This window comes from Mesoplodon bidens, assembly GCF_964165515.1.
Source record: "Mesoplodon bidens genome assembly, contig: HAP1_SCAFFOLD_298, whole genome shotgun sequence".
Classification (NCBI taxonomy): Eukaryota; Metazoa; Chordata; class Mammalia; order Artiodactyla; family Ziphiidae; genus Mesoplodon; species Mesoplodon bidens.
The window spans coordinates 375,525-399,576 of record NW_027671473.1 but is presented as its reverse complement, the minus strand read 5'-3'; the positions used below and the strand labels follow the sequence as shown (position 1 = coordinate 399,576).

At 44.9% G+C, this 24,052-nt stretch overlaps 1 protein-coding gene across 1 annotated transcript in view; it reads left to right on the top strand.

Annotated features, from left to right (window-relative positions):
- LOC308611315 (forkhead-associated domain-containing protein 1-like) overlaps window positions 1–24,052 on the top strand; it is a 90,721-nt gene that overhangs the window by 45,165 nt on the left and 21,504 nt on the right. The window contains exons 5-7 of the mRNA XM_081260142.1: window positions 2,643–2,879; window positions 15,734–15,857; window positions 19,521–19,843. Coding sequence (XP_081116268.1) covers window positions 2,643–2,879; window positions 15,734–15,857; window positions 19,521–19,843 — 684 coding nt within the window. The remainder of the gene's footprint in view (window positions 1–2,642; window positions 2,880–15,733; window positions 15,858–19,520; window positions 19,844–24,052) is intronic.

The window sequence follows — 24,052 nt, the reverse complement described above, 5'->3', positions numbered from 1 at the left end:
AACCTTCAGTGATGGAACAGTGATGCAAAAACACATTCCTTGCAGGAGGATGTGAGCCCTGAAGTCAGGGACGCGTGGGCGGAGAGACTCGTTAAAGAACCAGAGAGGTTTAAAGCAGGGATGCGAGCAGAACAGGTGGATTCAAGCCATCCTGGGAAGGGCCCAGGTCAATTTCTCCCCACTTAGACATGACTCGAAAGTTACTCTAAAAGAAGCAGTCTATAATATCTCGCTTTCCTTCAGGGCCAGGGCCTGCTCCTGCAGCAATTCTCAGAGTTTGTGAGGAGCAGACCTACCTGGGGTTCTTGTCCGACACGGAAATCCAAACCTTCAGGAGGCAGGGGGTTCCAACCCAGGCATCCTGGGACCAGACTCTGCAAAATGTTGCAGAAAGGCGAGAAGCCACACTCAGATTCTGTATTTATTGCTGTGTAACAAGCCATCCCAAAACTTAGCGGCTTCAAACAGCAATTCATTATTCCCCAGAATCTATGGGTTGACCTGGAAGGTTCCTTTGCTCATGTCCCCTGGCCTCACTCATGCAGCCTCAGTAAGCTGCTGGCTTGGCCAGGTTGGTTGTCGGTCTCCATTGGCCTCCTTCCCACATCTAGGGCCTCAGCCAGGACGCCTGGACTGGTGCGCCCCTTTGTGCATGTGGCTTTTCATCACAGCACGGTGGTCTCGGGGTTCCCAGGGGGCCAGAGCAGAAGCTGCACAGCCTGTAAGAACTTCCCTGGAGGTCATGCAGCATCACTTCCACTCCATTCCGTTGGTTAAAGCTAGTCACGGGGCCAGCCCAGACTAGAGGGTGAGGAAATAGACTGGATGGCAAAACTGCAAAGTATTTGTAGCCATTTCTCAACCTGCCTCAATTTTAACTTGGAAATATAGTGCAACCACTATAATTTTTTCTATTTATAGAAAATTTTTATAAGCCATTTATCATTTTTTCTATTTATAATAGAAATAATTCTTTCTCTTTATAAGTCGTTTATACCCTGACTTGCCAGGACTCCTTCAAGTGACAATAAACAAATTAGCTTGAGGGGGAGCATTGATTAGCTCATCTTATTGGAAAATTTAAAGGGCCACTAGCTTCAGGTATGGCTAGATCCAGGAGCTTGAATAATGTCATCAGAACACCTCCCCACTACCAACTTCTCCCCTCTGTTTCCCTCAGTGTCTGGCTTTCTTCATAAGGCTGGCTTTGTGTGTTAGAAAAGACAAACTCAGGCAAACAAGCCTACATGATCCAAAAGAAGGCAAGATCCTCTCCCTCTGTAATCGATGTGTGAAATCTCTGATTGACCAGCTTGGGCCACATGCACATGGGGAGGTGGGACAGGAAGGAGCAGGGCACATGACTGACCGTCCTGCCCAGACCAAATGGAAGGAGGAACACTCCCTCCAAGAAGGGCAAGGGGACCCTCAGCAGGAAAGCAGAACCCACAGCTGTCCACTGCCCTCTGCAAACTTCTTATATTCTAGCACTGGCACGGGGCCTGGCACTTAGTTGCTGCCCGATGAATGTTTGTTGCATGAAAAATGAATAAGCACCTGGCTGATCATAACAGGGTGAAACAGGGGAAACTGCCCAGGAGTAGGGAATATGTCTGATGCTCTCTCTTGAAGTTTTGCCACCAACTTTCACAAGGACCCAAAGGAAGGCCCCTGGCAGCAGCTGGCAATGTCAGACAGGCTTTCTCATGAGCGAGACCCTGTCCTTCCCCAGGTCACGGAGCTAGCAGGTCGTGAGGCTGACTGCACGGCTCTCCTGGGAATGAGCTGGCCCAGAAATTGCCCGTTTACCTCCTCCCGTGACTGCTTTGGAAAAGGCCTCTGGGGAATTTCTTCTTCTTCTTCTTCTTCAGTTTTTCTGACATTTTATTGATAACATCTGATGAGAAGTTTGGGGGAATTTTTTCCTTTTTTGGAAAACCTAACCAATTCTTTGGCTGCAGAGCTTTTTCACTGGAGAGATGGAGGACAGGGTTAATTATACCTGTGGGTAAAGTCTACCAGCAATTTTGTTTTTCCAGACGAAAGTTTACATGAGCCCATGCAAATAAATCACTATTCCTGTCTCATTTACTTTCCAGATTCAGTTTCCTGGAAAAATTCATACATGAATAGCCAAAAGAGGCAGGAAATATTAGCAGAGAGGAAAGGGAAAACAAATATTTCAGAATGTTTTAAGTTAAAAAAAATAACCCTCATTATAGGCAGAATGTGGTCAAACAGAATGTTGTTTTCCTAACTACCTTTCCTAGGTCCCCAGTGTGCTAGGCTGTATATTATAAATGAAAACATTCTAAGTAAACTTTCTAGCAACAAAAGTTCCCAAGTGGGATGGTTGTTCTTAATATGAAAGTCTAATTCTCGGGGAAAGGAAAGTTTCCGTACCTGTGAGGTACAGACATCCATTACAGGAGTCTATATACAAGTACATCATTTTAACCCAATTCTTGTCTCTATGAGATTTTCCAAGTGACAGAGATAGCCTTGAAAGTCTGCTTTTTCCCTCCCTGCCTACCCTCACCTTCCCAAAGAATGATACCATATTTTTCCTGTCTTTCTTTAAATGGGCTCAGCCTTACACCCAGACCCACACCTAGTAAATTTCCCATCTGGCCTCCACCCAGGATGAAATAATTCTGCTGCTGGGAAAAGAAGTCAGCCGTCTCTCCGATTTTGAGCTTGAATCTAAATACAAAGACACCGTGATAGCAAGCCTGCAGAACCAAGTGGCCAACCTGAGGCAGAAGCTGTTGGAAACAGCCGCCTCCAGGCAGAAAGAGAGGGTGATCCCGCCCAAGTTTCAGGTTCTGCATGAAGAGGACGATGCCCAACAGAGAGAGATCCAGAGCTTGAAAAACCAGGTAGGGCTCAGAGACAAGTGGGTCGGGGTCTTGGGGTCACAACACAGGGTGACAGCTCTCAGGTAGAGCCTTGGCGGAGCCACCGGGTAGTTAGAAATGGGCACTCAGCACAGCATGGTGAAGAGTGCAGATCCAGGGAGTGGAGGGTTGGCAAATTTCTAGCCTTGTAAGAACAATATTAGATTTGATTAAGTGCCTACCATGTTCAGGCCCCGGTGCAGGTGCTTTGGGTGCATTAGCTTATTTATTTATTTATTTATTTATTTATTTATTTATTTATTTATTGGCTGCATTGGGTCTTCGTTGCTGTGCACGGGCTTTCTCTAGTTGCAGTGAGCAGGGGCTACTCTTCACTGCAGTGCGTGGGCTTCTCATTGCAGTGGCTTCTCTTGCTGCAGAGCATGGGCTTCAGTACTTGCAGCATGAGGGCATCAGTAGCTGTGGCTCGCGGACTCTAGAGTGCAGGCTCAGTAGTTGTGGCCCACGGGCATAGTTTCTCCATGGCATGTGGGATCTTCCTGGACCAGGGCTCGAACTCGTGTCCCCTGTATTGGCAGGCAGATTCTTAACCACTGCACCATGAGGGAAGTTCCCTCATTAGCTAGTTAAACCTCAGTCTTCTGACAGATACCATTCTACAGATGAGGAGACTGAGGCACGCTCAGAGATGCCCAGGAGCTTGTTACAGCTTGCACAGCAAGTGAGAGGCAGTGATGTGATTTGGGCTCAGCTCTGCCACCTTGTACACCTCATGCTTTCACACCCACTTTGCATTTCCACCCAACTCCTGTTGCTTCAGTGACCACTTCTCACACCCACCCAGACCCAGCCAGAAAGAGCTGGAGGTGGGGAGAAGGAACACCACAGTGTTCCAAACACTGAGGCTTTTATCAAACCCTGAAGGCAGCTGCTGGTTCATTTATAGGGAATTTCACCAAAAATTCTCCACCCAGAATGTCTGGATTTACCAGTCAACTTCCTTCCTCCTGAAACTAAATCCATAAAAGAAAAAAAAATTTTTTTGAGTTTTAAAGAACTACTTTAAAATTGGCCACTGATCTTGTACATAAATTATATCTCAACAAAGTTGATAAAAAAGCAATAGGTCATTGATGAATTTTGGACTCAGTGCATAATTCTGCTTAAAACCATAGTCAGATTTGGTTCAACATGCCGGAGTAGAAGGACATGCTCTCACTCCCTCTTTCGAGAACACTGGAATCACAACTAACTGCTGAACAATCAGCGACAGGAAGACACTGGAACTCACCAAAAAAGATACCCCACATGCAAAGACAAAGGAGAAGGCGCAATGAGACAGTAGGAGGGGCGCAATCCCAATAAAATCAAATCCCATCACTGCTGGGTGGGTGACTCACAAACTGGAGAACGCTTATACCACAGAAGTCCACCCACTGGAGTGAAGGTTCTGAGCCCCACGTCGGGCTTCCCAACCTGGGGGTCTGGCAATGGGAGGAGGAATTCCTAGAGACTCAGAGTTTGAAGGGTAGTGGGATTTGACTGCATGACTTTGGCAGGACTGGGGGAAAGAGAGATTCCACTCTTGGAGGGCACACACAAAGTAGTGTGTGCATTGGGACCCAGGGGAAGGAGCAGTGACCCCCATAGGAGACTGAACCAGACCTACCTGCTAGTGTTGGAGGGTCTCCTGCAGAGGCGGGGGGCAGCTGAGGCTCACCAAGGGACAAGGACACTGGCAGCAGAAGTTCTGGGAAGTATTCCTTGGCATGAGCCCTCCCAGAGTCTGCCATTAGCCCCACCAAAGAGCCTGGGTAGGCTCCAGTGTTGGGTCACTTCAGGCCAAACAACTACCAGGGAGGGAACCCAGATCCACCCATCAGCAGACAAGCAGATTAAAGTTTTACTGAGCTCTGCCCACCAATGCCACAGCCAGCTCTACCCACCACCAGTCCCTCCTATCAGGAAACTTCCACAAGCCTCTTAGATAGCCTCATCCACCAGAGGGCAGACAGCAGCAGCAAGAAGAACTACAAGCGTGCAGCCTGTGGAACAAAAACCTTATTCACAGAAAGACAGACAATATGAAAAGGCAGAGGGCTATGTAGCAGATGAAGGAACAAGATAAAACTCCAGAAAAACAACTAAATGTAATGGAGATAGGCAACCTTCCAGAAAAAGAATTCAGAATAATGATAGTGAAGATGATCCTGGACGTCAGAAAAAGAATGGAGGCAAAGATCGAGAAGATGCAAGAAACGTTTAACAGAGATCTAGAAGAATTCAAGAACAAACAAACAGAGATGAACAATACAATAACTAAAAAAAAAAACACACACTAGAAGGAATCAATAGAATAACTGAGGCAAAAGAACGGATAAGTGACCTGGAAGACAGAATGGTGGAATTCACTGCTGCGGAACAGAATAAAGAAAAAAGAATGAAAAGAAATGAAGACAGCTTAAGAGACCTCTGGGACAACATTAAACACAACAACGTTCACATTATACGGGTCCCAGAAGGAGAAGAGAGAGAGAAAGGACCCGAGAAGATATTGAAGAGATTATAGTCAAAAACTTCCCTAACATCGGAAAGGAAATAGCCACCCAAGTCCAGGAAGCACAGAGAGTCCCATACAGGAGAAACCCAAGGAGAAACACACCGAGACACATAGTAATCAACTTGGCAAAAATTAAAGAAAAATTATTGACAGCAGCAAGGGAAAAATGACAAATAACATACAAGGGAACTCCCAGAAGGTTAACAGCTGATTTCTCAGCAGAAACTCTACAAGCCAGAAGGGAGTGGCATGATATACTTAAAGTGATGAAAGGGAAGAACCTACAACCAAGATTACTCTACCCAGCTAGTATCTCATTGAGATTCGATGGAGAAATCAAAAGCTTGACAGACAAGCAAAAGCTAAGAGAATTCAGAACCACCAAACCAGCTCTACAACAAATGTTAAAGGAACTTCTCTAAGTGGGAAACACAAGAGAAGAAAAGGACCTACAAAAACAAACCCAAAACAATTAAGAAAATGGTCATAGGAACACACATATCGATAATTACCTTAAACGTGAATGGATTAAATGCTCCAACCAAAAGACACAGGGTTGCTGAATAGATACAAAAACAAGACCCATCTATATGCTGTCTCCAGGCGACCCACTTCAGACGTAGGGACACATACAGACTGAAAGTAAGGGGATGGAAAAAGATATTCCATGCAAATGGAAATCAAAGGAAAGCTGGAGTAGCAATACTCATATCAGGTAAAATACACTTTAAAATAAAGAATGTTACAAGAGACAAGGAAGGACACTACGTAATGATCAAGGGATCAATCCAAGAAGAAGATATAACAATTATAAATATATATGCACCCAACATAGGAACACCTCAATACAAAAGGCAATCGCTAACAGCTCTAAAAGAGGAAATCAACAGTAACACAATAATAGTGGGGGACTTGAACACCTCACTTACACCAATGGACAGATCATCCAAAGAGAAAATTAATAAGGAAACACAAGCTTTAAATGACACAATAGACCAGATCGATTTAATTGATATTTGTAGGACATTCCGTCCAAAACCAGCAGATTGCACTTTCTTCTCAAGTGCGCACAGAACATTTTCCAGGATAGATCACATCTTGGGTCACAAATCAAGCCTCAGGAAATTTAAGAAAATTAAAATCATATCAAGCATCTTTTCTGACCACAACGCTATGAGATTAGAAATGAATTACAGGGAAAAACCTGTAAAAAACACAAACACATGGAGGCTAAACAGTACGTTACTAAATAACGAAGAGATCACTGAAGAAATCAAAGAGGAAATCAAAAAATACCTAGAGACAAATGACAATGAAAACACGACGATCCAAAACCTATGGGATGCAGCAAAAGCATCCCATAGTTCTAAGAGGGAAGTTCGTAGCTACACTAGCCTACCTCAAGAAAGAAGAAACATCTCAAATAAACAATCTAACGTTACACCTAAAGGAACTAGAGAAAGAAGAACAAACAAAACCCAAAGTGAGCAGAAGGAAAGAAATCATAAAGACCAGAGCAGAAATAAATGAAATAGAAACAAAGAAAACAATAGCAAAGATCAATAAAACTAAAAGCTGGTTCTTTGAGAAGTTAAACAAAATTGATAAACCATTAGCCAGACTCATCAAGAAAAAGAGGGAGAGGACTCAAATCAATAAAATTAGAAAGGAAAAAGAAGTTACAACAGACACCGCAGAAATACAAAGCATCCTAAGAGACAACTACAAACAACACTATGCCAATAAAATGGACAACCTGGAAGACATGAACAAATTCTTAGAAAGTTATAACCTTTCAAGTCTGAACCAGGAAGAAATAGAAAATATGAACAGACCAATCACAAGTAATGAAATTGAAACTGTGATTAAAAATCTTCCAACAAACAGAAGTCCAGGACCAGAAGGCTTCACAGGTGAATGCTATCAAACATTTAGAGTCGAGCTAACACCCATCCTTCTCAAACTCTTCCAAAAAATTGCAGAGGAGGGAACACTCCCAAACTCATTCTCTGAGGCCACCATCACCCTGATACCAAAACCAGACAAAGATACTACAATAAAAGAAAATTACAGACCAATATCACTGATGAATATAGATGCAAAAATCCTCAACAAAATACTAGCAAACAGAATCCAGCAACACATGAAAAGGATCATACACCATGATCAAGTGGGATTTATACCAAAGAGGCAAGGATTCTTCAATATATGCAAATCAATCAATATGATACACCATATTAAAAAGTTGAAAAAGAAAAACCATATGATCATCTCAATAGATGCAGAAAAAGCTTTTGACAAAATTCAACACTGATTTACAATAAAAACTCTCCAGAAAGTGGGCATAGAGGGAACCTAGTTCAACATAGTAAAGGCCATATATGACAAAGCCACAGCAAACATCATTCTCAATGGTGAAAAACTGAAAGCATTTCCTCTAAGATCAGGAACAAGACAAGGATGTCCACTCTCACTACTATTCTCCAACATAGTTTTGGAAGTCCTAGCCACAGCAATCAGTGAAGAAAAAGCAACAAAAGGAATCCAAATTGAAAAAGAAGAAGTAAAACTGTCACTGTTTGCAGATGACAGGATACTCTACAGAGAGAATCCTAAAGATGCCACGATAAAACTACTAGAGCTAATCAATGAACCTGGTAAAGTTGCAGGACACAAAATGAATGCACAGAAATCTCTTGCATTCCTATACACTAATGATGAAAAATCTGAAAGAGAAATTAAGGAAACACTCCCATGTACCACTGCAACCAAAAAATAAAATACCTAGGAATAAACCTACCTAGGGAGACAAAGACCTGTATGCAGAACACTGTAAGACACTGATGAAAGCAATTAAAGATGATAGCAACAGATGAAGAGATATACTATGTTCTTGGATTGGAAGAATCAATATTGTGAAAATGACTCTACTACCCAAAGCAATCTACAGATTCAATGCAATCCCTATCAAATAACCAATGGCATTTTTTAGAGAACTAGAACAAAAAAGCTTAAAATTTCTGTGGAGACACAAAAGACCCCGAATAGCCAAAGCAGTCTTGAGGGAAAAAAACGGAGCTGGAGGAATCAGACTCCCTAACTTCAGCCTATACTACAAAGCCACAGTAATCAAGAAAATATGGTACTGGCACAAAAACAGAAATATAGGTCAATGGAACAGAATAGAAAGCCTGGAGATAAACCCACACACCTATGGTCAACTAATTTATGACAAAGGAGGCAAGGATATACCGTGGAGAAAAGACAGTCTCTTCAATAAGTAGTGCTGGGAAAACTGGACAGCTACATGTAAAAGAATGAAATTAGAACACTCCCTAATGCCATACACAAAAATAAACTCAAAACGGATTAGAGACCTAAATGTAAGACCAGACACTCTAAAATTCTTAGAGGAAAACATAGGAAGAACACTCTTTGACATAAATCACAGCAAGATATTTTTTGATCCACTTCCTAGAGTAATGGAAATAAATACAAAAATAAACAAATGAGACCTAATAAAACTTCAAAGCTTTTGCACAGCAAAGGAAACCATAAACAAGATGAAAAGACAACCCTCAGAATGGGGGAAGCTATTTGCAAAGGAAGCATCTGACAAATGATTAATTTCCAAAATATATAAAGAGCTCATGCAGCTCAATATTAAAAAAACAAACAACCCAATCCAAAAATGTGCAGAATACCTAAATAGACATTTCTCCAAAGAAGATATACCGCTGGCCAAGAAGCATATGAAAAGCTGCTCAACATCATTAATTATTAGAGAAATGCAAATCAAAACTGCAATGAGGTATCACCTCACACCAGTTAGAGTGGGCATCATCAGAAAATCTACAAACAACAAATGCTGGAGAAGGTGTGGAGAAAAGGGGACGCTCTTGCACTGTTGGTGGGAATGTAAATTGATACAGCCACTATGGAGAACAGTATGGAGGTTCCTTAAAAAACTAAAATTAGAATTACCATAGGACCCAGCAATCCCACTACTGGGCATATACCCAGAGAAAACCATAATTCAAAAAGCCACATGCACCCCAATGTTCATTGCAGTACTATTTACAATAGCCAGATCATGGAAGCAACCTAAATGCCCATCGACAGACGAATGGTTAAAGAGGAAGTGGTACATATATACAATGGAATATTACTCAGCCATGAAAAGAAACAAAATTGGGTCATTTGTAGAGACGTGGATGCATCTAGAGACTGCCATACAGAGTGAAGTAAGTCAGAAAGAGAAGAACAAATATCCTGTATTAACGCATATATGTGGAACCTAGAAAAATGGTAAAGATGAACCAGTTTACAGAGCAGAAATTGAGACACACATTTAGAGAACAAACGTATGGACACCAAGGGGGGAAAGCGGCAGGGGGTGGGGGTGGTGGTATGATGAATTGAGAGATTGGGATTTACATGTATACACTGATGTGTATAAAATGGGTGACTAATAAGAAAAATATAAATAAATAAATAAACATTTTGAAAAAGGAGAGAGGAAAACAAAAACCGTAGTCAGTGCTTGGGGGCCTTTGTTCTCTTGTTCTCTGTTTGCTGTCTTTCCCTCTGTAACCGATTCTAGGTACACAGTTTCAATCCTAGAAATGGTGCTCTAGAAAGGACTCAGATTGTGTATGGTGAACCTAGGAGATTCTAGCAGGAAACTGTAAGCTCCATGAAGGCAAAGGTTGGGCCCAGTAACCTTCTAGAACTCTGTTAGGACCGTGTCTGTTTGTTTGTTCTTTATTCATCCATCCATCCATCCGTCCATTAATCCAAAGAAATATTTTGGGGGGCCTATCCCGTGCCATGCCCTCTTCCAGGCTCTGAGAATTCAGCAGAGAACAAGACAGACATGATCCTTCCCCCTGTTATGCTCTAGTGAGGGAGACAGAATAAACAAGTCAACAAATACATGCTCTAATATTTAAAGGAACTAATGACTCTCCTTCAAACCTGGTTTTGAAAAAACAAGGAAAGTAACAGGTCCTGTAGGAATTATTAGTGCAAACAGCTACCTTGACATGTAGCTGACACATTAATGAGCATCTTTTTCTTGAACTGAACCCAATTTTGCTGAAATATTCCTTTCAGTTATTCTCCCATTTCAGAGCTTTCCTGAGAAAATGACATGTCTTTTTCAGGTACATGGATGAGGCTGAATTATTCCCACATACCTTTTTTATTTTTGGCCATACCACGCGGCTTGCAGGATCTTAGTTCCCTGACCAGGGATCAAACCCAGGCCTCCAGCAGTGGAAGCACAGAGTCCTAACCACTGGACTGCCAGGCAATTCCCCACATACCTTTTTTTAAATAATTGAAATATATTTGACATAGAATATTATATAATTTCCACATATCTTTGAATATCAGCCGGTCCCAATTTGAGTTTTATTTAAAGTGGCTGCCGATATCTGGGGGAAAAAAATGTTTTTTTTACAAAGAAATTATCTAGAAATAATTACACTGATGCATCATGCTCTTGCCTCCCCTACCCCTGGAGCTTCACTTATAACTGAAGAAGAATATTTTATAGCAAGGCATATGTGAACCAGAGGCTCGATTCGTTTGAACTCAAATCGAGTTTCATCCACTGACATTTTAGTTTCTTAACTATTCTACTGCCTGCAGGGCATTCCACCAGAAGTGTAAGCCACATGGCAGGTTGATTTATGGTTCTGATTACTTTATGTGTTTTCCCTGGTCCCCGAAGGTGTGTGCATAATGATTTGCTCTCAGAGATCTTCGATCTGCTACAGTATCACTAGAAAATTCTTACCTCCATGTGCTCTTATACGCCTGTGGTAATTAGAAGCCAAATTATCATCCTGAAACAATCACTCCTCCTAGCACTCTTAACTTTCTTATGATTCAGTGCCCATTTTATTACACAGCTTAACAGACATTAAACGTCTTGGAATTTATGCCATTACAAACAATATGGATATTTATTTTGATAGTAAAATTATCAAAGAGGTTTGAAGACTCTTTGGAGTTTTCCAGCAATCTGAAATCCTAAAACTCTGACACTCAGATTGAAATATTTTCAATCTGTCAAAACCACTGGAATCTTAGAGGGGAACGTATGTTTTCCCTCCCGGAAGTTTGTCTCTGTGTGTTCTATCTCTGGTATCTTGCAAATAAAAGCATTAAGCTGAGAAGAGCTTACAAACACTTTCAGTGTTCCAAGGACCTTTTATGGAAAAGTGGTATTTCCCCCCAACAGAGAAAAGTAAAATGTGAAAGAATTTTTTTACTCAAAGTTTCCAAAGCACAAACATGCAAAAGTATAGCCTTGGGGAGAGTGGGGGTCAGAGTGGCCTGTGTCCCCTCAACTTCTAGCATAGACCCCCCCCAAAAATGTCTCAGGTGCCCCAGGGAAAATGTAAGTGTAACTGCCCCAAATGTCCTAGACTCTGAACCATGATGGTGCATGAAACGAGTCGGAAAACGTGTGAGACCTTGACGCTTCTGTTAATTCTACCAGAGTAATAATGACAAGATTTCCAAGGACACAAACCAAGACCAAAGGCTGTGATCGCCATCTGGTGACCATATCAGCACACCCGAACTCCATTACCTGGGCATGCCCACCACCTCCCCCCAATCTTTTTTTTTTTTTTTTTTTTTAGTGTGCTGCCTGCAACCTGGTCTGATGATAAACAGGGAAATTCCTGTATTTCTTCTTTTGGAGGGATCATTTTTATTTAAGATACTGAGTCTCTATTTACTCTTATAACAGTTATTTTTAATTTAATGCACGTTTTTGAGTTTAAAAAGGGAGCTGCTTCTACGAAAAATGCTAAGAAATTATAGTGGGGCTAGCCAAGAGACATGGGAAAAATGGTGAAAGTGGTATATGAATGACTGAAGTTTAGGAACTCTCTTCGGGTGGGGTTGCCAGATAAAGTAAGGACACCCAGTTAAATTTGAATTTTAGAATTTCGTTTTAGTGTGTGTCCCAAATATTGCATGGGACACATTTGCACTGAAATATTATTCATTATCTGAAATCCTATTTTAAGTGAACATCCTTTTTTCCTCCCCTAAATCTGGCAACCTTACCTTAGGAGAACAAAGAAATTGCACCCATAACTTCCCTGGTGGCACAGTGGTTAGGAATCCGCCTGCCAGTGCAGGGGACACGGGCCCGAGCCCTGGTCCAGGAAGATCCCACATGCCGTGGAACATCTAAGCCCGTGTGCCACAACTACTGAGACCTCGTGCCACAACTACTGAAGCCGGTGCGCCTAGAGCCCATGCTCTGCAACAAGAGAAGGCGCTGCAATAAGCCTATGCACCACAACAAAGACCCAACGCAGCCAAAAATAAATAAATAAATAAATAAAATTTATTTTTAAAAAAAGAAAAGAAATTACATCCTTCTCCTTGTCACTTCCGTTTTGATCTATCAAAACAAGCTAGTGGGGCTTCCCTGGTGGTGCAGTGGTTCACAGTCCGCCTGCCGATGCAGGGGACGCAGGTTCGTGCCCCGGTCCGGGAAGATCCCACATGCTGCGGAGCGGCTGGGCCCGTGGGCCATGACCACTGAGCCTGCACGTCCGGAGCCTGTGCTCCGCAACGGGAGAGGCCACAACAGTGAGAAGCCCGCGTACAGCAAAAAACAAAACAAAACAAAACAAAACAACAAGGTAGTTCTTGTCCTGTCTACGGATTGCGTGGCATTTATGCCCCAATAAACGTGTCCCTGTGGAGTACTGAGGCCTGACATCTGAAAAATCACAGAGCAAAGGCCCACAGTGCACCTTGAGGTGGGGACGTCCGGGCCACTCAGAACAAGCAGTCTGGCCACATCAAACCGAGAGGGAGGGTGTTCCCGGCCCAGCTCTCTTTCCCAACCTCTCAGGTACCTGCTCTGTGGAGGCCGAGGCCTGGCAGCTACTTTCGGGCCCTTACCAACGTTGCATTTGATGGAGAGCCTTCCGCACCCCACGTGTAGACCTAGACCCCTGGAGGGGGGCCCGCCCTTGAGGGGGCTCTGAGCCATGGACTTAGAGGGTGCTCACAGCAGCCATAGATAGAGCCGGCCTGTGGTGCTCCCACCCACGATTCCTGTATTTCCTTTTTTTTTTTGTTTTTTTTGTGGTACACATGCCTCTCACTGTTGTGGCCTCTCCCATTGCGGAGCACAGGCTCCGGATGCGCAGGCTCGGCGGCCACGGCCCACAGACCAGCCGCACCGCGGCATGTTGGATCTTCCCGGACCGGGGCACGAACCTGCGTCCCCTGCATCGGCAGGCGGACTCTCACCCACTGCGTCACCAGGGACTCCCCTGTATTTGCGCTTAATAACAACCACACTGGCGTTTAAGTGAGCCTGGCAAGGCTTACAAATGCACACATAAAGATTACCAACTACCTTCCCCAGAGACGGACGAGGGAAGCTGAAGCTAAAACACCCCGTGAGGGCTTCCCTGGTGGCGCAGTGGTTGAGAGTCCACCTGCCGATGCAGGGGAAACGGGTTCGTGCCCCGGTCCGGGAAGATCCCACATGCCGTGGAGCCGCTCTGCCCATGAGCCATGGCCGCTGAGCCTGCACGACTGGAGCCTGTGCTCCGCAATGGGAGAGGCCACAACAGTGAGAGGCCCGCGTACTGCAAAAAAAAACAAAATAAACCCCAAACAAAAGAAAAAAAACACCGCGTGGGTAGTCAGAGGAGAGGACCGTCACAGCTCATCCCCCTGAGCCGTGTGCCAGGCATGATCTGATCACTTGTACACATGCTAACTTACTAAAATACTTCTAACAATCCTATCAGGTTGGGACTACCATCACCCTGCGTACAGACTGAACAAAAGGAAACAGAATATGGTGTCCTCCTTGTGTTCACAAAGCCCGTTAACTGGCAGAGGCAGGACTTGAAGGCCACAGTCCGGCTCCCGAGTCCATGCCATGCTTTACAGCCTCCAACTTCTCACACTCATTCCTAGAGCCACCTGGGAAGGAGGAACCAGGCAACTAAAGACTGGGTTTGCCACTATGGAGAACAGTATGGAGGTTCCTTAAAAAACTAAAAATAGAACTACCATATGACCCAGCAATCCCACTACTAGGCATATACCCTGAGAAAACCATATTTCAAAAAGAGACATGTACCAAAATGTTCATTGCAGCTCTATTCACAATAGCCCGGAGCTGGAAACAACCTAAGTGTCCATCATCGGATGAATGGATAAAGAAGATGTGGCACCTATATACAATGGAATATTACTCAGCCATAAAAAGAAACAAAACTGAGCTATTTGTAATGAGGTGGATAGACCTAGAGTCTGTCATACAGAGTGAAGTTAGTCAGAAAGAGAAAGACAAATACCGTATGCTAACACATATATACGGAATTTAAAAAAAAATGTCATGAAGAACCTAGGGGCAAAACGGGAATAAAGACACAGACCTACTTGAGAATGGACTTGAGGATATGGGGAGGGGGAAGGGTAAGCTGTGACAAAGCGAATGAGAGGCATGGACATATATACACTACCAAACGTAAGGTAGATAGATAGTGGGAAGCAGCCGCAGAGCACAGGGAGATCAGCTCGGTGCTTTGTGACCGCCTGGAGGGGTGGGATGGGGAGGGTGGGAGGGAGGGAGATGCATGAGGGAAGGGATGTGGGAACAGATGTATATGTATGACTGATTCACTTTGTTATAAAGCAGAAACTAAAAAAAAAAAAAAAAAAAAAGACTGGGTTTGAATCAGACTCCACGTCTGACCAGCCGCGTGATCCCGAGCAGGGGGCCTAACCTCTCTGAGTCTCAACCTGGCTCCCTTGCAAAATGGGCACATTAATGGGAACGTCAGCCTTCAGCAACGCTGTGACAAGTATCAGTGTAGCATGTGTGAACGGGCTTTGTAAACTCTGGAGTGTTCTGTGAGGTATAAACTACCCTCTATTCTCATTAGAGGGAATTCATTTCATAACCTGCTCCCGGCTCTTGAACTTTGCTGTGCATCCAGTCAGTGCTGGATGATCTGGAACCAACAGCTGGTCTATTTATGGCTGAAAACCCACAGGTCATAGGAAGACAGCAGCACCCGAGCCCCTGGGTGGCCACAAAGATAAGGTTCGTGTCTCGAGGACCGATGACATGGTGGTCACTGAAGGAACAGGCCCCCTCCTGCCCCTTCCACTAGTGACAACTGAAAACCTTGATTTCCCCAACACCCCGATCCAAGATCAACCCGACTCTGCTCAATGTTGGAGAAGTACCGGCGTGTCCTGCAGGCCTGGCTGGCCCCCTCTGACTGTGTGTTGCCTCTTTCCACAGATCAGTGCCCTACAGCAAGGCTACAACCAGGTGCTGTGCCAGACCCTGTCTGAGAGAAAATTAGAAATCACCTCCCTGAAGCACGAGGCCGAGAACTTAAGGAGGGAGGCCACCATCACGTCAGGTGAGGCCCTTCTGCATTCAGGCCCCAGAGCTTCTGCCCTCCCCCTGCAGACATCACCAGTCAACCAGCACACCTGTGCCCGTGACCTGGGTGCAGCCTCAGGGATCACCCGTGTCGGTGCATTAGAGTTCTCCCTCAGTGGAGGTTTCTTGCCACCCAGTTCCGAGGGCAGGGCCTGGTAAATATTTGAGAGAATGGTATCTCTTGGCTACAAGGTCTCCTGAGCACTGGCCCCACCAGGGAGAACACAGGTCGCCTTGTGGCTTGGGTGGTTGCACAAAGAAGCGTGAGTGCAAACTAGAGCGTGGACAAAATGGGGTCACTCCTTTAAGGCACCCATGGTCTCACCCATTTCAGCCGAGTGCACTTGGGCCCAAGGGAAACCATTTTCTAATTTGATCAGAGGTGGTTCCCTGATAAAGGGCCTGGGTTGGGAGAGGGGCAGCCAACGCACAGCTGTGGCTGAGCTTTGATTCCCTGGATTCCTTCATTGCTTCCACATGTTTCTTGAGCTCCTACTAGGTGTCAGGCCCCGTTCCAGGCTCCGGGGAGGGAGAGCCAAGCAAGACAGTCAGATTCCTGTACTCACAGATTTGGGAGGGGGTGACAGACAATAGAAGTAAATGGATGAATAAACAAGCCCACTTCAGAGAGCAGTGGTGCTGTGGAGAAAATAAACTGTGTGTCGTGGTGGCCAGCGCTTCAAGGGGGGAGGCCAAGGGGGACCAGCTTAGTGGGTGTGCAACCATGGAACTCAGGTGGGACTTGAACCCGTGGGCTGGGACTCGAACCCAGTCAGAACCCACTATCTTTTAATCGAGATCACTCATCTGGCCTCGGGACTTAATAAAGCTCAGGTTCTTTATGTCTCATCGCAGAAAGAATTCAGGGAGAGACAAAGTAAGAAGTGGATTTCTTTAGAGAGAAACACACTCCACAGACAGAGTGTGGGCCATCTCAGAAGGGTAGAGACCCCCAAATATGGGGCGGTTAGTTTTTATGGGCTGGGTAATTTTATAGGCTAATGAGTGGGAGGATTGGGACAACTCTAATATTTTGGGGAAGGGGCAGGGATTTCCAGGAATTGGGCCAACACCCACTTTTATTTATTTTTATTTTTTCTGTACGCGGGCCTCTCGCTGTTGTGGCCTCTCCCGTTGCGGAGCACAGGCTCTGGACGCGCAGGCTCAGCGGCCATGGCTCACGGGCCCAGCTGCTCCGTGGCATGTGGGATCTTCCCGGACCGGGGCACGAACCCGTGTCCCCTGCATCGGCAGGCGGACTCTCAACCACCGCGCCACCAGGGAAGCCCCACCACCCACTTTTTGACCTTTATGGTCAGCCTCGGAACAGTCCTGGTGCTGGTGCGTGTGTCATTTTGCTAATGTATTACAATAAGCCTGTAATGAGGCTCCAGTTCCCCAGGAAGTCGAATCTTACGCCCCCTTGGACCTAGCCGATTCTAACCAGTTTATGTTGTATCCTCCACGGCTATGTCCTTCTTTTAGAGAGGACCTGTTTCAGGTGGGCAAGGACAATCCAAGGGCAAGCGAGTCTGCGTGGAGTGAACAGGGGATTGTGGGGCTGGGCAGGGTCGGGGGTCTGGGTTTTTATTGCAAGGGTGTTGGGAATCCAGTGGAGTTTTTTAAGCAGAAACTGACATGCCTAGAGACCTGAAGAGGATGGGACCACTCACAGACGAGGGGAGGGAGAAAAGCAGGTGACAGGGCAGAGGCAGTGAGCCTCGGAGGGGCACATCACTCTGAAAGCAGCCAGCGCGTAGCAGGAAACATGCCCAAAGCTGTAGAAGCCAGGCATAGCATTGAGTCGCACGTGAATCCCCATCTCTGTATGAATCTGTGCTTTTCTTCTGCCTCACTCTGCAACTTAATGACACCCACACCCACCCCCTGCTGCCCCCAGGTCTCTGCTTATGCTCCTCCCTCACTTGGGATGTCCTCAGATATTTTCTGAGCACCTCCCCCAGGCTAGGTGCTGTTCTGGGCACCAGGAATGGAAGGATGAACTCGCTGGTCCTCACCTTCCTCCCATATGTCGGCCAGTGAAACCTCATCCAAGCATCGAGCCTGTCTCAGATCCCACCTTCTCCGATCAGGGAGTCGGACAGACCTGGGTTGTGATAACGCTTGAGATGGGCTGGACCCACTCAAAGTGTGGCAAGCCCCAGAGGAATTTCCAAGTAACTGAACTGTGTCCTGGAGGCAGAGCTCATTTTTAAACTGAAATTCTGGAGCATTTTGTGCTTTATTTCATAGACATTCTTGATTGATACCTACCACTAAAACTGGGCCTGATGTTCTTTCAAGAAAAGAACCGTAGGAGATAACCCAATACCACTGCATTTATGCACCCTTCTTCCCACTTTTATTCAAAATGATAGTACAATGCAAGAGGGAAGAGATATGGGGAGATATGTATATGCATAACTGATGCACTTGGTTATAAAGCAGAAACTAACACACCATTTTAAAGCAATTATACTCCAATAAAGATGTTAAAAAAATGATACTACAGTAATGGAGTAGTTAACTATTGCTGCATAACAAGTTACCCCAAAATGTAATGGATAAAACCCCAACCAATATTTATTATCTCACCCAGTATCTGTAGTTCAGGAATTTGAGCGGGCGGTGACTTAGTTCTCACGAGTTGCAGTCAAGATGTCGGCTGGGGCATCAGTCATGTCATCTAAAGCCTCGGAGGGAGCCGGAGGATCCCCCTTCCGAATGGCTGCTCATGTGGCTATTGGCTGGAGGCCTTAGTCCCTCAGCCCACATGCTTCTCTCTAGGGCTGCTTGAGTGTCCTCACGACACATCAGTTGGATTCCCCTGGAGTGAGTGATTCGAGAGAGAGCAAGAGGAGCCCACAGTGTCTTTTATGACACAGCCTGGGAGGAAACAGTCCGTCATTTCCACAGTATCATATTGGTTACCCATGGCAGCCCTATTCAGGGTGGGAGGGGCTACACAGGGCATGAATTCTAGGTGGTAGGGATCACTGGGGCCATTTTGGAAGCTGGCTGCTGAGAAAAATAATAGGCGCCCTGTAACAAACATAATTTAGCCACTTTGTGTTCTTGGGACATACCGCATCATTTGACCCTTACAATACCTCTGTGTGGGACAGACAGTGGGAGGTGAAATAACTTGTCCAAGACCACCAAGCTAATAAGTGGTAGAGAGGGGTCCAAACTCAGAGGACTGTGAAACCAACCACCCCATCAATAGTGTCCAGCAGTGCCCTCTGCCACACGCCCGTCTCCTGGCCTCTGGAGAAGAATTCCTGGACCTTCCCTGTGCTGGGCCTTTGTTCCCCAGGCCCATGGTGTGGCCTCTCCTCCCAGCTTTGCCTGGCCTGTGCCCACAAGGGGCCCCCAAAGGTTTCTCCTCTCGCTGGTGCTGACTGCCCCTCATTCTCACTGAAGCCTCAAACCCTGTTCCGTGGACTTCGCTCTCATTCCCATTCCTTCTCTTGGGACCCTTGGAAAAAGCCTCCCCAATTGTAGGCAGGCAGCGGTGGTGGCCAGGACTTGGAAGGTCTTTTCCAAACATTGGCTGACAGCCACGGTGTTGCCAATAATCCTTCCTGCCTCTTTGACCTCCATGAGTCTTTTGTTTTGTTTTGGTTTGGTTCTTTTACAGAGATGGTGTCATCTTTGCAAAGAGACGTGTTAGTAAAGGATGGTCAAGTTCAACAACTACAACAGGAGGTGAATCAACTGAAAAGTGAGAACAAAGAAAAGGATCACCAGCTCGAAGCCCTCAGCTCCAGAGTGAGTGTCGGGTCATCAGCAAATTGTAGCTGCGAAAAGCAGACACAGTGGAGTCACATGACACACGGTGGTGAGATGAGGCCAGTGCCCAAGGACACAGGGAGGGTAGCTGCTGGGCAGGTGGCCAACTTCTCTGAAGCCTTTCAAAGGACAGCATGTATGTGGCTCAGAATAAGCATAATAGATTTTCAAATCCAGCAAACATTTTCTAACCCCTATTATAAATGAGTTTGTTTAATCCCAGCAACAAACCCACCTATGAGCATATACTGCCAGTATAAAGTTTAACATTAAACAGAATACGATCTCTCTGTGAGCAAGGATGACCAAACAGCTGCATCATGGTCCCAGCACCACTGGTTCTCATAATTGTCTTCAAAGCAGAATGTCTGAAGATCCAGATGCAAACACGCAGACTCTCATTTCTTCCTTAGACTTTAGTGTGTAGAATGTCTCTATGGAAGATGAACGTGGTAGTCAAGCAAAGAGCTTTTTCCATGTAACTGACTATTTGCAAATCTTGCCTTCAATGCTAACTTTAGAATCCTGCCTCTATAGGATAAGATTTCTCAGTATTTGTATGATGTGCCTGTTTCTGTGAGTCAAGGTAAAACCTCGAAGCTTTCATCTCAGGTGGCAACTCAGAGATTCCCAGAGGTAACCCGATAGCTAGGTCTGCATGGGGGTGCGGTGAGAACAGATCTTGAGGTTCCAAGGAAAAGGCAAAATAAGTAATACCTAGTACATAGTACCATACCCAGTTTGGAGCTGGTGAAAGGCACTGCACGAGCTTTGGGATCAGACAGACCAGGGTCCAATCCCAGAGCTTTCTTTTATTGTAACTTATTTGGCCTCCATTTCCCCATTTGTGAAATGGGGATGACAAAATCGTTTTCTGAGAAGTGGGAGGCTGGTTTTAGTTGTGCTCTTCTGCCTCTGCCCCGGGTTGGCTGCCTGGCTAAGCCCTCTGCATTCGTTTCTCCCAAGCAGAGTGTCTTCCCAGGCATGTGCTATAGCTGTTTAATGTGGTGTGTGTGTGTGTGTGTGTGTGTGTGTTGGGGACGGGAAGGGGATGCAGAGGTGGTGCTAAGTAGAAGGAATCTGCAAAGACAGCACCTGCTTGGCTCTTCTACCTCCTGAAGTGCATTTGGATGATTTATGTCCCCGTTTCCCCTTCCTTGTTGCCCTCGGAATGAGGTCCCTTCTCCTCTAGACTGTGCTGGCCAATAGCACAAGGGCTCGTCACCACCAAGGGTACTGCTCTTGTGAACATTTGAGATGCCTTTTTTTTTTAATGACATACATCATGTGTGTTATTTTAGAAAAATATGTAGATGACATTGAGAAGAAAAAGTAAAAAGAGAGGAGAGGAAATGCTACCTTGAGAAATCAGTGTTAATATTTTCATGTATGTTCTTCCAGTCTTATTTCTATATATTGCCTAGAAATCAATCAATCAATCATTTTATAGTGAATTTATTCTATGCACCTTTTTAAAATTTTTAAATACTTACTATTTTCCCGTGCTAATAAATCAACGCTCTTATCATTCGTCTTAAAAGCTACATACTTTCTCCTGGATGTACCCAGTGTTATAAAGTGGTCTGCTGTTCTAAACAACACTTGGGATGTTTCCTCATTTTTTTTTTAATTCCACGGTTACTGACAATTCTGTGAAGAGCATCCTTGAAACTACAGATTTACTTATTTCTCCAGTCATTGTCCTTAAGGTACATTCCTAAAGTGGGAATTGCTGGGTCAAAAGAAGGCACATCCATCCTTATGCACTTAATGCCTGTTGCCAAGCCACCCTCGGGCAAGACAGCTCCGTTTACCCCTCCACACCAGTCGGGGCAGTTGTGTCTTTGAGATGCAACCTGCACAAAAGCCCTAAGATGGACCCCAGCTCTCTGGCTCGGCCCCCTGCACCCTCACCGGTCACAGCGTGAAAACATCCCAATTCCTGCACCCTAAGTACCCAGACTCTACAAAGCTGGATTTCCCCTGCAGTGAAGTTTGCTGGCTCTTGAAGAGGAATTTAGACGCTCTATTCCTCAGAACTCATGAGAGGGGTGAACTGGGAATGACTGCAGGATCCCGTGCTCCCATCACACAAATGGTCTCGCCTCTCAGAATTCAGAGGTGTGATTGGGTTATACAGCAGGAAACACTCCTGGGCGTGAACACAGGTACTTGGGACACCCAGCCAAGCCCCTGTGGCCTTGTCCTTTTTCTCCACAGTGCTCAGTGCTGAAAGAAGAGTTACAGAAGGAAGATGCCCAGAAGGAGAAGTGGGAAGCCCAAGAGAAAGAGTTAAAACTCTGCAAAACCGTGCGTTGAACCTCCTGACCCCTAGGTGTCCACTGAAAGCCTTAATTGTGGCCTTGAGTGTTTTGGAGGGGTTCCTTGGCCCATTAGCTAGCACAAGCTCTGGGGCTTTCTGGGTGTTTGTCTGTTAATGTAGTCTCCTAATTCTTTGATTTGCTAGCCTCAAAGAGATGGGTGAAAAGATCATGGAAAACACACGCTCCCCAGATTTTCTGGGCAATTGGCTCAAGGCCCCTCATCAGGTTTCCCCTGGGGACAGGGACGGGAGGTGGCCACCATATGCTGCTAGAAATTCACCGTGGTCCCTACCCCTGGACTTGTGATGCCCAGACTTTCATGATCCACTGTCACAAGTTTTAGCACAGCCCTGAGCACTGTTATTAACACAACTCTTCTTGATTTATTTTTGCTTAAATACATTCAATTTTACAACAATTCATAAAAACAAAATAAAAAGCAAATGTATCACTGGCCTTGTATGGAAGATGAACATAAAAATTTATAAAATGAAAAGATGACCACTAAATGTAAATGTTCACCCCCTGTACTGGCCCGAACCCTTGTGCACATCACCAGACATACGTTTTCCATCCGTTGTGAAGCACGGTGCCTGGGACGGGGGGAGGAGATGTGTGTTCTTCTCTCTGTCAGGAGCACACTTCTCTGCCTCAAATGAGAAAAAAGAAAAATGTCATTGTTCTTTTCTTCCAAACTGTGCCCATTGTGTCTTCCAAACAGCCCTTATTTAGATTGAACTCAAAAATATACCCCAAGGAAAGAGATTCTAATGAGTGGATAGGTATCTTGTACTGTTTAATCCAGGATCCATGCTGATCTTCAAAAGAAACTCAAATTTTCCCTCACCCAGCCCTTTCATTGCATCCGTTGAAAGAAAGTCTACTTTGCCTCAAAGATGTGGAACTGTCCCCCAAGGGAAGGAATGAAGCGAATCCCAGACTAGGTTTCTGCCTTAATGAACCGGATGAAATGAGTTCTGAAGTTGACTTCCCTGTTGTTGGAACTCTTTCAGCAAATCCATGACATGGAAAAAGAAATGAGGAAGCTCAGGGTGGAGCTGAAAAGGAGCAGTACCGAGCAGAGCCTGATCTCTATGACGCTGCAGGAAAAGAGCAAGGTATGGCAGGGACAGGTCGGCCTGGGAACCACTCTGGGGCAAGCACTCCACCTGCATCATCTCTGTTCATCCTCACAATGACCCCATGCGGTCTATACTGGTATTCACCCCACTTTACAGTCGGGAAAACTGAGGCTCACAGAGGTGAAGGAAGTTATCCAAGTTCACTTGCATAAAGTAGTTGTGGCAGAACTTGAATCCAGGTCTGCCTGACTCCAAAGCTCCTGTGTGTAACCAGTACCCTAGACTGCCTTCAGATCTTAATTGTGAAATTATCTAAGAAAGAATTGATCCATTAAACCAAGTTTGCCAATGATGTTGTTCCAACTTAAATTCTCATATTGATTTTTTTTTGGCTTTTTGTTCCATCATTGAGAATGTTTTTAAAAATCTCAACATGTTTGTCATTTGTGTGTTTCTTCTTTTAATATGAACGATGTTTGCTTTATATATTTTGAGGCTGTGTTACTAGGTGCATATGAATTTAGAATCCTAATACTTCCTGTAGAGCAAAACTTTAGATCATCATGAAATGTCCCTTTTCATCTCTAGTAGTGTTTCTCCCTTAACGTCTCCTTTGTCATTTAGCTTCATCACTGGCTTTCTGTTGGTTAGAGTTTTCATACCATATCTTTTTCATATGTTCTCTGTCAATTTTTGTCTTAAGGTTTAGACATATGCCATTAAATAGCGTATCATTTTTACAAAATCCAGTTTGACAATCTTTGACTTTTAGTCCATTTATATTATGTAATTACTCATGTACTGGGGTTTAAACCTACCTTCTTGCTCAATACCAGTTGTACCATCTGTGTTATGTTCCTTTCTCTCCTTTCTTGCCTCCTTCTGAGTGGATGGTTTTCTCTTATTCCACTTTCCCCCTCTATTAGCTTGGAAATATTTCACATTTTTACTATTCTTTTAGTAATAGTAAGACA